Source organism: Alligator sinensis, unplaced genomic scaffold, assembly GCF_000455745.1.
Source record: "Alligator sinensis unplaced genomic scaffold, ASM45574v1 scaffold76_1, whole genome shotgun sequence".
Lineage (NCBI taxonomy): Eukaryota > Metazoa > Chordata > Crocodylia > Alligatoridae > Alligator > Alligator sinensis.
The window spans coordinates 3,920,200-3,933,696 of NW_005841865.1; the positions used below are offsets into that span (position 1 = coordinate 3,920,200).

General features: G+C 41.9%; 1 protein-coding gene across 5 annotated transcripts in view; it reads right to left on the bottom strand.

The window, feature by feature from the left end:
* Nucleotides 1-13,497, bottom strand: part of SULF2 (sulfatase 2) — a 201,816-nt gene that overhangs the window by 42,187 nt on the left and 146,132 nt on the right. For all 5 annotated transcript variants that reach the window (XM_006016705.2, XM_025191739.1, XM_025191744.1 and 2 more), the window contains 3 exons: nt 11,966-12,135; nt 6,614-6,764; nt 4,888-5,063 (listed from right to left, as the gene is read on the bottom strand). In XM_006016705.2, coding sequence (XP_006016767.1) covers nt 4,888-5,063; nt 6,614-6,764; nt 11,966-12,135 — 497 coding nt within the window. The remainder of the gene's footprint in view (nt 1-4,887; nt 5,064-6,613; nt 6,765-11,965; nt 12,136-13,497) is intronic.

A 13,497-nucleotide genomic window follows, 5' to 3' on the forward strand; every position in this document is an offset into this window, starting at 1 on the left:
AGAGAGGAACCTGGTACCCAAAAGCTGCCTTTGTTACAAGTGCAATATCATATTCTTAGGTATAATTTTATGTTCTTTAAAAACAATCAAGTGGGCACCTTATTAAAAAAATAGACAAAGGGGAATATACTTTTCTGCAGCAAATCTAGTTTTGCACAGTTAGGCCCAGGAGTTACTTGCCACCAGGCTAATTCAAATCCTAAGAAACCATTTGTGAATTGCAGAAGTTTATGAGTTAAAAAGTCAGCAGGCAACGACAAGAGCAGAGATATGATGATTATTGAGCGCGTGTAATTTACTTTTAATTACCAGTGATTGTTGCGTGTTATATTTGGCATTAATAATAAGGCTCAGGAATGACTACTTGCTACAGCGGCTGCTATAAAATCTTTGCTGGCAAGAAAGAGGAGACGCTGCAATTATTCTGCATGAAAAATATGAGACGTAGGTATTGGCAAAATGCAGAGCACTGAGGTTCTACTATCTGTGGAAATTCAGCTTGAAGGAAAGCATCAATTTACTATTTGATATATCCTCTCTCCAAGGAACTTTATCCTGCTCTTCTAGGTTCTAGTGGGATAGTCTCTGGTCTATTAAGTGTTTTTAGTCTCTGATTCCTAGAAATATTTTTACCTTCAAAAAACCACTCAAATACAAAGCCCGGTGGAAAGATTCTACAGGGCATCATTCATTTGCGATTTAAATGCACTTCTACTACAAGGCTGAAAGCAAGTTCAAAAGGAAATGGGAATCTTGAGGCTGAGACAATTCAGACAGGCTACCCCCTTCTTAGCTAATTATCAAAGCTAGACAGACCTCTGATATATCAAACCCACTGTCTGGATAACTTACGGTGCAGCTCAATATTGACACTCCCCTCCAAAACTATAAAGAAGGGGCTCAGTATAAGAGGAGTAGCACTGCTGGCAAACACTCCAATGGTATATGAGTAGAAGAGTATTTGAGCCCCTATTTCACAGGGAGAAGGGCTGTTCTTTCCTAAGCCATTCACCCTTCTATCCAAACTACAAGGAATGAAGGGCCATATTTTTTTGTTAAACAGCGAGAGAGAGAGAGAGAGAGACCCCCTTACATTTCCGGGTAACCGGGGAGACTCTGTGAGAGGAAAGCATTTCATATTCTCACAGTTATCACTAACTATGGAAAGTAGTCTCAAGTATGCTTGGACTTCAGTGGGACTCCATTACTCTCCTATACATCATCTGACTAGCTTAAGGTTTTATACTGCCACCCATCATGGTTGTATTGAGCATCTGCCATGTAAAACAGAGACGGCAAAGTCCCTATGTACTTACGGACTCTCTGGATCTTCATCTATTGTATCTCACCTACCTGTCTGTGCCTTATGCTCTTCCCAATCTCCTCCCTCCTACCTCCTTCCTCACTCTCATGGTTTCACATCTTCTTCTTGTTACTTCCTGTGCACTGAAGAGTCTCCTATTCTCCCATTGACAAAGTCTGTCATCCCTATTTCCTACAAATCTCTTTGATATAGTATTCAAGTCTTCCTCTGGGTTTAGTGCTAGTTTCCATGCATAGGGTGAAGGAAAGGGTCTGATTCTCAGAAGTATTGAGAATTCACATCTTCAAGTCAGCGAGAGCTGCTCAGCACCTCTGGAAATTAAGTGATGTGTCTTCCAACATTTACATCTGAAGCTCTCAGATCATTGTTATCTGAGATAGAGTATGAACACTTTGAGTCAGGGGTCTTGTTTATCTTACATGTAATTTATACAGCCAATATCCATGTAAATACATGTCAAGTATTTTTGGCACAACACTTCAAGATTTTAAAACTTTTTGTAATGTGTTGATCCTATGACTTTAACTAACAAAGCAACTAAAACTGTTCTGCTACTTTTAAAGCCATTTGCTATTTTATTATACTCGGTATTAGATCTTTCCCTCTGGAGTATAAGAACAAACTTGTGAGTAGAAGATTTTATACATGTTAATTATGCTAAAACATGCACATTGATATAAATAAAAGGCAGCAAATTATGGCACTCTGTCCAAAATCATTACTTAAGAGCAAATATTTGCTATTAAAATAATTGCTTAGAAAGTATATTTACATAATTTCTTAGCTGATCAAAGCTACCATTTTAATTAACAGTCATATTCCATGCTCTTGTGTGTCACTGACAAACAACTTAAATGTGAAATCTTGGAGGACAGACTAAGGATTACACATATGGAAAATACTCTGTGGCTTTTTTACTGAAAGCTGAAATAGGCAATACAGCGATTCTACTGTTCCATTTAATTACTTTCTGACAATAGCTATTTACTCTAGTAATGGACATTATATAATAGAATTACCAGAAAATATCATGGCTTAGTGCTACTACAGAAGAAAATGATGAACTATTTCCAAGGAAGGTTTGCAAAATTTAGAAGTTTTTCAAATGGCCTTTTCAGCTGTCCCCACGGACGGCTATATTGTAATTTGGATTGCCCACCTGTGCAAAGAAGTAAAAGGTAACAGGGCCCCCTGTTACATTGCAGCATCTGCTCTCAGCTCTTGGAGCTAAGCCTAAAAAAGCAGCCTGCTCAGAGCAGAAACCCACCTGCCCAGGATGAACAGCAAGTGAGGGGGAAAGGAACCCTGGTTCCACCCCGCTGCTTGTAGGTCAGAGCAGCTGATCAGAGATGTGTAAAATGAACTTTTTGGATCAGTGCCAAAACAAAAATTGGGGAATAAATCATGTTAGATCAATTAAACATTTCACTTCATTTGAGGGTTACTTATCACCACCACTTCCCCCCTCTCCGTGCACCATCTCTGCCAATTTCAAATTTAATTCAATTCTGAACCAAAAAAAATTAAAATAGAAAGTTAAACCATTTTGTTTTGAAAGTACCAAACCAAACGTTTAGATTTTTCAAAAATTTCCCCCATCTGACATTTTTGGGGGCTGAAGGCATTCTCTGAAAATGCCCCAAATTCACAAATAATTTTGGTCCTCCTCAGAATGCATTTTTGGTGAACTTACCAAAATCATCTAAAGAAATTTCACCCAAATGAACCAATGAAAAGGACATCAGTTAATTCCTAATACAGAACCCCTAAACAAAGTAGGAAGGAAGCTGGGGAAGTTTGTCTTGGGCCACCTTTACGCATGCAGGTAAGGCAGGGGCGGGCAAAATAGCGGATCCGGCCAGCAGCCAGACTCCATTTCCCAACAGCCCCTTCCTGCATGGCTGGGACCGGTCTCCATGGAGACCCCAGCCATAGCTGCACTGTGACAGCACAAGGCTGGGGTTGGCATGGAGACCGGCAGTGCTGCTGGGATCCTGCAGCAGAGGCAGCTTGGTCCAGGACCAGGGCAAAGCCGCGATCCGCTGCCTGTGCGTCCCTGCCTGGAGCATGCAGGGTGCAGATCACAGCTCTGCTCCGGCTACTTACAGCGGTGACTGCGTGGTCCCAAGCCGGGGCAGACCTGTGATCCACTACCTGCACACCCCTGGCCAGAGCGTGCAGGCTGCAGATCACAGCTCTGCCTTAGCCCCAGACAAAGCTGCCCCTACCGTAAGACCCCAGTGGCTCCGGAGCTGCCCCCTGCCCTGCCCTGCCATGTACCCTGCCAGCATGGCTGGGGCCAGTCTCCATGGCAACCCCAGGCTTGCACTATCACAGTGCAGCTGCAGCTGGGGTCTCCATGGAGACCAGCCCCAGCCATGTGGGCAGGGGCTGCTGGGAAATGAAGTCTGCTGCCGGCTGCATACAGCCCATGGGCCGGACTTTGCCTGCCCCTGAGGTAAAGGCATGAAAGGATCTAATGTGTAATCCACACAATCGTGCTTCCTGCCATGCCACATATGCATGGCAGGAGGCGTGATTCTGGGATCCTACATTAGATCCAATCATACCTTATTGCTGGTGTCGGGGGAGCCCAATCCTGCCTTATGAGCCCAGTCCTGGGCTCCCCCTACACCAGTAAGAAGCAGGCTCCCACAGTCAGGAGTGCCCTTTGCTGACAGGGCTTCCAGCTGTGGGGGCCAAGCACAACTGGGATGGAAGCCCATGCCTGATGGAGCTCTTGGCCCCTGCTGCACCACACACAGCTGGGACCGAGAATCCCTGCATGTCTCACAGCTCTTGGTCATGGCTGAGCCCCACACGTGGTACAGCTGGGACTGAAAGTCCTGTCAGCTGTAGGACTCAGTCCCCAAAGCTGTGGGGTGCTGCCATGGTCTCCTAGAGGCAGGGGCGTGTGGAGCACCCCATAGCTGGGAGACTGCATTGGCAATGATGTTTCAGCCGCAGGGGTATACTGTGCTCCCCAGTGGCTGGGTGATCGCAGCAGCTGTGGTCTCGCAGCCGTAGGACTGCCTATACATGCAAATTAAAGCGGGATAGAAACCAGCTATCAAGTTATTACACATTTTTGAGCAATAACTTTATAGCTAATTGGACCTTTTTAAGACATGATACTTAATTTGCATGTGTAGCCAAGTCTGAATTTACCGTGCACTTAAAAGTAATTGCTCAATAGGGATAATGTGGAGAGGGGGCCTTAGGGTCAATCATGCTTCCTAGGATGGCAGAGATCATGAACTAGTCCTTGCTTACGGATATGCCTAACATTGTCATCCAGCTCCAAGCCTTCCATTCTTTTCACCCCGCCAGCACTGTGTGTGTGAAGCAGGCAAACTATACCTGCCTAATTAGTGAAGAGAGGACTCTACCATGTTGCACAAATCTCAAACATGACCCATTTTTGAAAAATCTGCTTGCACCATTGTACTTCCCTGAAGGTATATTTAAAGCCCTGCTATATGGCTACTGGCCCCATAAATTTTGTTGCAATCATCACATCAATCTCACAAAAAGCAATTCAGGAGCTAAAGCCAAGGACTTACAAAGAACCGGCCTCCACATTTGGACCTCGCACGTAAAAAGGAACTCTGATATCAAACTCATAAGGCATGGACTTCCCTTTCACCAGTCCAAACTGCCCAATATGATAGCCATGGTCTGCTGTATATATTATATAAGTATTGTCCAGTTCACCTGTTTCAGCCAGTGTATTATAAATCTGGAAAAAAAAAAGTGTAACATTCTTTTCATTAAACAACCCCAAACGCATAGCATGTAAAATTTCAGAAGACGGCCACTATTTCAAATGCCTGAATGAGAGCTCTTAGGTGCTGAGCTCTTTTGATAAGTCTTTCCTTTTCCCTTTCTTTACTTTAAAATATTATATATAGCAAACTATCTGAATAATATGGCAGCATTTAGAATTTCACACATTTGTGCAACATTCAAGGCTCGGCAACAGTCATATATGCATCTTCCTTACACAGAACGTTTCCAAAATCTACCCCTAGCTAATCAACAGCCAAGTCCAGTCATTCTTGCTATCTGAAGGTGTTTATACATGTGCTCTGGGAGTGTGGGGAGTGGGAGGTGGTGCTTTCGTTAGAGATGCTCCGAGAGCTGCTCTAATTAAAGTGCCTGGAGTATCTCATGTATCAGTGTCCCCTTGCTTAAAAATGGTGGGGGCACTTTTAACTAAAGCTCATCAAACGAGCTTTAGTTAAAACACCCCTGCCACCATTTTTAAGCACGGGGACACTGATACACGAGACACTGGAGTCTGCTGGAGCACAATAATTACCACACTCGAGCAGACTCAAATAATCAAGTTTGCTCTGTAATTACAGCACATCAGAGCAGCCTTGCTGTTCTTGTATAGGAGCCCTGAAAGAACAACATGGTAAGTTAACTCTTAATTCTAAAAGCTATTATTTTTAGGGAGTTAAATGCAAATCTGTATGGGAATACTTAAATACAGAAATTGATCTCTCATCAAATGACATTTCATCCTTGACATTTGCTCTGTTTCTATCATTTTGCCTGAATCTAACAATATGGTGCTAAAACAATTTTCATTAAGGAAACACATTTGGGATCAGTGTTTGGAAAATGTGAGCATAAATTCTCCTCTTCCGCTATTGAGTCAGAAGAAATTTCACTGTAGCCAAGAGCTTCATCAGTATAAATTAAGACAAAAAAAACAGACTTCATAGGTCTGGACCATTATAGCATGTGATAATGAGGAGAAAGTCTGATAAACAAAATATGAATCCCTTTAGGAGATACAAGCTGAATCAATGCCGTTGATGGTCCACAGGAAAATAGCAGCAACCTACTTACAGAGGTAAATTTAGACAAACCACTGACAGCAACTGCATTTAAGTAAGTTGCAATGATTTCTCAGGGCCCTTTTTGTCGCTCATGTACTGAAAAAAATGGACATGCTTTTTAAAAAAATAAAAGAATGTTAGGTGCATGAATTTTCACAGGAAGATTAAGCTCAGTGGCATTGGCTACCTCTTAGTGATGGCAATGATAGGAGACAAGAAGCAGCACAATCTAACACCTTCAAATATGTCTTTCTACAGCAGCAAACAAGCCCAAGTAGCGGCCTGAAGACTCCTATTCAAGACACACAACTTATAAGCAGGGTGGGAAGGTGGGGGGTGAGGGGGGTTCAATTTTCTTTTTTTTTAATGACAAACTTTTTGGAGCTTTTGTTAAGAAACAAGCACCAGCTGGGTTTGAAAAAGAGATTAGTAATCTTACCATTTCCATTGAATCATCCACAGACATGAGTGTTTGCAGGCGTTTTCTCTGTAACATGTTGGTAAACTCCATGTGAATAGGTTTCATGGGACCAGTATATCTCATTATCCAGTGCTTGTCTGGGTTGGGAGCGTAATTATAACTAGGAGTGCTAACAAACAATAAGGAAAACAGAGCATTGATATTTTGAGGGGAAAAATGGAGTCGTGTGTAACAATAAAATCTATTTGACCAACACTATAAGACTAACTTCAAGGTATGTAGAAAACCTACATTTCTGACAGAAAAGTATCAGCCTTTTATATTTTATGTGAAAAATGGGAGCATGAAAATAGCTCTTCAGGAGGTAAACCTATTGAAAATAAATATGGTTTTAACAGCATCCTTCAGACTAACAGGGATATATGCCAAGGCCAACAAATAAACCTCCAAAGTCTAACATTGCAACCAGGGAGCATTATTTGAACCAGCAGTGTGTACAACTGACTTTCCACTCATGTAACTGCTCCACTTCATTCTGCCCATGCTAATATTGGCTACTATGTGTTGTGCAAGCTCTTTAATAGTAACTAGCCAACCTGCCAGAAAGGTTCTGCATAACAGGCTACTTAAATATTTTAACACACATGTACCCAGGGGAGCACAAGTACCCTACCTGGTGATATCAAACTGCATGTGAACGCATGGCAAGCAGAAGTAGGTACAAAGCCGCATTTTAAAGACCTGCCAAAAAAAGCAGGGGTAAGGGGAAATAGGACTCTATTTGATAGGTATTTTCCAGCCCTAATACTTCCATAATCATCAGAAACGTTCAAATTACAAAACGGATGAGTACACAACATGGAAGGAGAATTCAGGATCCTGCCAAAACCCAAAGAGCTAGATTTCAGGTCCTGCTTAATCTTAGTGCCCTTTTAATTCATAATGATCCCGTTTCCATTCAAGTATCAACATTTAATGTGAAGAAGGGCATCACTGTCCTTCATTTCGTTTGGTAGTTCTGGAGCTTGATCTTTTTATGCATAATTACATTACACCATAGTGGTTACTCTTCACTGTCTCTTTTCTATTGTTGTCTCTACTTCGATTGTCAAGAAACACTATTAGTTTATTTATCTTTCTTAGATACATCTAGGATGTTTGCCATCATTTATGGCCTACCACCGTGTTTTACTTGTTTTTAGGTATCAGTTGGTACACAGGCTTGGATCAGACCACACACACAGTTTCACAAATATGAGAGGTGATTTTCCCCAAATGAGCAATCTGCTCAGATGCCTCTTTCGGTTTCAAAATATTAGATCAATCTGTGCTAGTGTTGCCATCTACCTGTAAAATACAAGATGGTGAACCAGTGGCATAGCAAAGAACAGAAGATTTTCCTTTAGTTTTTTTCTGATTTCTAACATTCAATTTACAGGTAAATTATACATGCATCTTGCAAAAAAAAAAAAAAGAAAAAGAACCAGCCATTATTATTGTTTTACATGCATCAGAGTAGCAAGATAACATAGCACCAGGATAAATAATAATAGATAGCAAAAACTGAAAGGTTTCTTTTTAGAAATCAGTTGCATTGAGTGTATTTTTTAACATCATTGGTACCAAATACTCTTAAAAGTTTCACTTTTCAAATAAACATGAAAATAATACCAGATAATTGGATTATGACAAGTTATGTGGAAAGCTTTATGTGAGATCCTATCTGAAAAATGCACAGACAGGGAAGGGAAGATTCTTCATATGGGGAGAAAAGGCTGCTGTTTATTCTCTGTGCATGGTTAATAATATCTTGAATTTCAGAATGTTAGTGTGGCTCAAATAATGACATTGCTCCTTTGAAAATGCTGACAGTTATGGAAACTGTTGCTATGTAATGCCCAGAATGAATCAAAATGCTTGGCAAACTCCTTTTCAGCTTACTTTGTGATTTCCTGGCTGATTTGAAACCTCCCGCTGCTTAATCCACCCCTGGCCCATGATTTTCTTTGATTACTACAAATGTAACCCTCTTACACTTCACAGATTTGTCTATCTTTTGGGCAAAAACGCAAAACATAACATTCCTGGAAGCGAGACAAAATAGCCCTTTCAAATTTATTCAAAGGAAAAACAAACTCCACCATACTGATTATTCTCTATATACTGATTGTATCTGACCCTGGAAAATGGGGGTGGAGGTTGGGGGAATGATAAAATATGTACTATTTACAGAAACGGCAGTAATGGCCACTATGAAAATGCCCAGCTGTCAAGTTCAGTTCAACTATTGGTCTAGGGCAGAGCTTTCCAAACTTTTCATGTTGGTGACACACTTTTTAGACATGCATCATTTCGCGACACAGTAATTCAGTTCCGGGGGAGGGGCCAAGGGAAGCAGACGCGAGTAAGGGAGCTCCGTGGTGCCCTTCCGCAAAATTTTCTGCATTTCGCGTGACACACCTACACACTGCCGCCGACACACTAATGTGTCACGGCACACAGTTTGGAAAGCTCTGGTCTAGGGAGAAGGAAAGGAAACCTAAAAAAATAGAAGGTGGGGAGATGACTGATTTTTGCAAAGAGAACTGCAATTGCACATAAAATATGTGCCAGCAACTGTGGCATGGGTAAGCATAACTCTAACTGCTTTAATCTAGCTGGCACAAGTAACAACAGTAACAAAGATGTGGCAGCATGGCATAGCAACCAGACTGCATAGCCAGGGTCACCTGCATGCATGTTCCCTGGGTGGTAGCTGATACCACCCCCATGCCTTGACTACAATCATTACCATTCATAGCTACATTTAAGTTAAAACAGTATTACAATTACACCTTCATTTTGCTGTATGGACATCCCTTTAAGAGCCAGAATTTGAGCAGTAAGCAATGCTTCAACCAAACTGGGAGGAAAAGTTATGGTGCCTTTATGTTGTCCATGATCCCAATCAAACACCAGTGCAATTCAGAGCAGTTTCAGGGCTTCTCTAAGTTACATCATGGTCCATCAGCAACATTAGGCCTTTTCCCTGGCCGTGATCTATCACCTCTCCCATACAGACTTGCAGAGGTGTAACAGAGTGGCTCTGCACTTTGGGCAGCAGCAAAGCACAGGGCAACCATGCAATTTTTGCACCCTGTTGCAAAGGCAGAACTTGTTGCTGGTGACCCGGTTGCCCTTGCTCAGTTACACTAGTGCAGAGATGGGATATGCTAGCAGTACATCGCCTGTTATTAAGGGATTGACATGGTAGTTTGGGATAGGAGAAATATGGAAATCAGATGACTAGTTTGCCTGTGTAGCTGTTAGCATTGTGTATGCAATTGCGTGTTTAACTTTTATTTGAAAATTAGGCCATATGTACTCAATGCAAGGAACAGTTATTGTATAAAAGATTTGAAAATATATCCCATGTAATGCATTAATAGCTGACCACTTCTAATTAGATATTTGTGCATTGCTGAAAATAGTCTCTTTTTCTCATTATTCCTTTTTACTTAAGCAAAATGCTGCATATCATTTTTATATTGTATTGTGCTGTAAAAAGTGTTTAAAATAATTGGAAGCAAGCAGTTTCCCTGCATAAGATGCATATAATAGTGCCTACTTAATATGTACATCTAAAAGAATAATAAAATTGTTTAATCTACCAAGATGATATACTGCTTTACAAATCAATAATTCTTGTAAAGTACCAGTGCCTATAAATTAATAGTTTAATAACAGTAATAAGAAAATTCAGCTGCAATTATAAAATCCTGCAGTGGTTTCCATAAAAAACATCTCCCAGCCAGGAAAATAAATTCAATTTGCATGAAAATAAAAAGTAAACAATGTGAAAGGAAAAAAAATGTGCACTGCATCTTTTCATCACCCTCCTTCCTCAGCTGCTTCTACCCCTTTCTCTTTTAACCATGATAATTAAATTGCTGTAGAGCATTGTTTGGAAAACGATTATCATCTCCTAGATAAGGGTGCCTTCCAAAAGCATTCCTAATAAGGCTGAGGTCAACTCTCTGTATGAGCAACAGCAGACAGTACTCATTTTGAGTTTCCGTAGTTTTCATTTCAAAGGAGAAGAAACCAGCACAGGATGGCAAACAACTTAAACATGAAATACTGTATCACTTCAGGCCCAAGAAACAGATTCTCTTTAGTGACATCATGCAGCATAATGAAACAGAATCGTTAGCTCTATAATATTTAGGCACTAAAACAGAGGAAATTCTTGCTGTCTTTCTCTATCCCTCACTCAGATCTTTTTCAGTGAAATCAGTAAAGGCTCCCGCTTCATTTCACTGGGCTTTGGACAAGTCCCACAGAGCTCAACTCTGAAAGGCAGCGTGTGCTATTCTGTAATCTGTTGATAACCTTACGGAGTCAATTCCAGGCTTCTACATAAAACTAAAATAACCTCCAATGTGTCTTCAAGCTAGATATGCAGGATTCGAATATGGAATCATTGTTTGTCCGCTACAGACAGGAAGAAAATTACAAAGACTGAATTTTGGTGAAAGTACAAGTCTAGTAGTTGGATCATTTTGCCAAAGGTTTCCTGTGTAATGCTGGCCAGTCATGCATCTCGCCTGCATCTCAGTGCCCTGCACCTTCCCCACAAGAAAACATTTCTACTTACAATCTGAATGGTGGTATCATTCACAAACTGACAAAACTCACGTGTACACATGCCAGAGTAACCATCTAAAGGCCAGAACCTAGTGTTCACAATCACATTAAATAGTACCTTATTTCACAAGCAATATTACTGATGTTAAACTTACCCCACTTTAAAGCCAGAGAAATGAGGACAAATCAGTTCCAGTGAACAGGTCACAAAGTCCAATGAAGTCAACATTAATCTTTCCAGTGACTTCAGTGAACCTCAGTGAAGGACCATGGATGTGGGCCCTATTGCCAAGTTGCATATAACATTTTGCACATTCATATAAAAAGTCAAAATGTTTCTGCTCTTACTATCTGTGTGCAGGAAACTGTACACTTCAGAAAGGTGTCCTCTAGCACCCTTCACTGCTCTGAACAGGCTGCCTCCTAAACAGGAGACAGTGCAGCCATGTCTACCTGGTGCTTCATATGGACTAATTCACGCTGCTGAGCGACACTGCCATACAGCTTGCTTGCAGCACCATGCAGACACAGCTATATTGCTTCCGTTTTACGAAGCAGCTCACCTGGAACAGCTCATGCAATGTGCTTAGCGACACCACTCTACAGTGTAGCAAGTTTATCAGGTAGAGAGATGTCTTATAATGAATTGATAATAAAATTCTAATGGATCAAGCAGTTGTTTCTACCAGAAATACCCCATTCTTTTTCTTGTGCCTGGAAATACAGGGATTTCCTTTTCCTTACATGTGTTGTGAAGCATTGGGAAAGAGATGAGAATACTGAGGGGCTGAATCCTCAGGACCATGTGGAGCAGCATGGCTGATAACCATCAATACCGGTCTATGCGGATACATCTTCTTTGAGATTCTGAAGAAGCTAACACTGTCGTTGGTGATCAGATCAGTCAGATAATCCTGCAAGAGGAGGAAAGATTTTTAACAGATATTTCAACAACACTTTTAAAGTCCTAAAGTGACTTCAGTTCTTTTCCACTTGTCCTCCAAAACATCTCCAGTGCTCGATGCCACGTGTGGAATTAGAAGGACCAATAATCTCATTTCACCTCACAGACCCAGAGTCACACAGACACCAGGATAATAGGTGCAGTATATTAATCTAGATAAAAGGTTCCACTTACAAGACAGTGTTGACAGCTCAGGAAAGTCACCTGGGAAGAAAGGGACTTCACATGTTTTTAAGCCATAAAGAGCATCAGCTAAATTGTATGATACCTAATGGAGTCAAGTGGACTGAAGACACTGAAGAAGTGACAACAAAACTCCTTAGGCACCAGCATGGCATGATTTGTTACAGAATATCACAATTCTGGTATTGCTTTTTAAAAGGTCAAATAAATGCAACCAGTTTTCAACGCAAAGCAAAAGCCTATAGAATGACTTGCTTTGGTCCAGCACAAATATGAGCCTGTAAATTTCTTAAGCATAATAAAGCATGCCAGAAGAGGTTTTGTCCTTCTGCCTAGCTGTGAAGTATGATTTTACATTGTAGTCTGAAGAACACAATAGTACCTGTCAGACAAACTTGTAAAAAAAGTAAATTTATAAAAATAAGCAACTGCAAAGCCTAAGAGATCTAGGAGCCCTAGTTACTAGGGCTGCGTGAAGCTTTGGGTCGTGATTTGATTCGGAAGAGATTTGGCCTGATTTGGTGGCTGAATCTCTGAATCAGGCTGAATCTCTTCCAAAATTGAAACTGGAAATTAACTCGGGGACCAATTAAAAGGTCCAAATCGATTTGAAGCTCTCTAAATCTTCGGAAAAGATTTGGAGAGCTTTGATGATTCGGACAGTCCCTGGTGGCTGCAGCAGGGAGCTGCAGCTCGACTCGGAGCTGGTAAGTAGGGGGTGGGGGAAGAGAGGCTGGTGGAGGGGGGAGGGGCCCATGGGAGGACCCCTGCCAGCCCCCATCCCCTGCCTGCTCCCCCAGCCCCCCTGACCTCTGCCTGCTCCCCCAACCCCGCCACGGCTGTCCTGCCGCCCCCATGGCTGCCCCCGCTCCGGCCCTTTAAGAAGAAAAAACCAAAATAAAGAAAAACCCTGCACTCACCACTCCTGCAGCAACCTTGGGGCTTCAGGGGGCTTGTGGAAGAGCCTCCCATGAAGCACGGGGCAGCGGGGGGGAAGTGGGGATTGCCCCCCCCACCGGGCAGGATCAGTGAGTCCAGGGTTTTTTGATTTCTTAAAGGGCTGGAGCTGCAACAGGCGGGGCAGCCATGGGGGGGCTGGGACAGTGGGGGGGGGGGGGTGGAGGGCGTG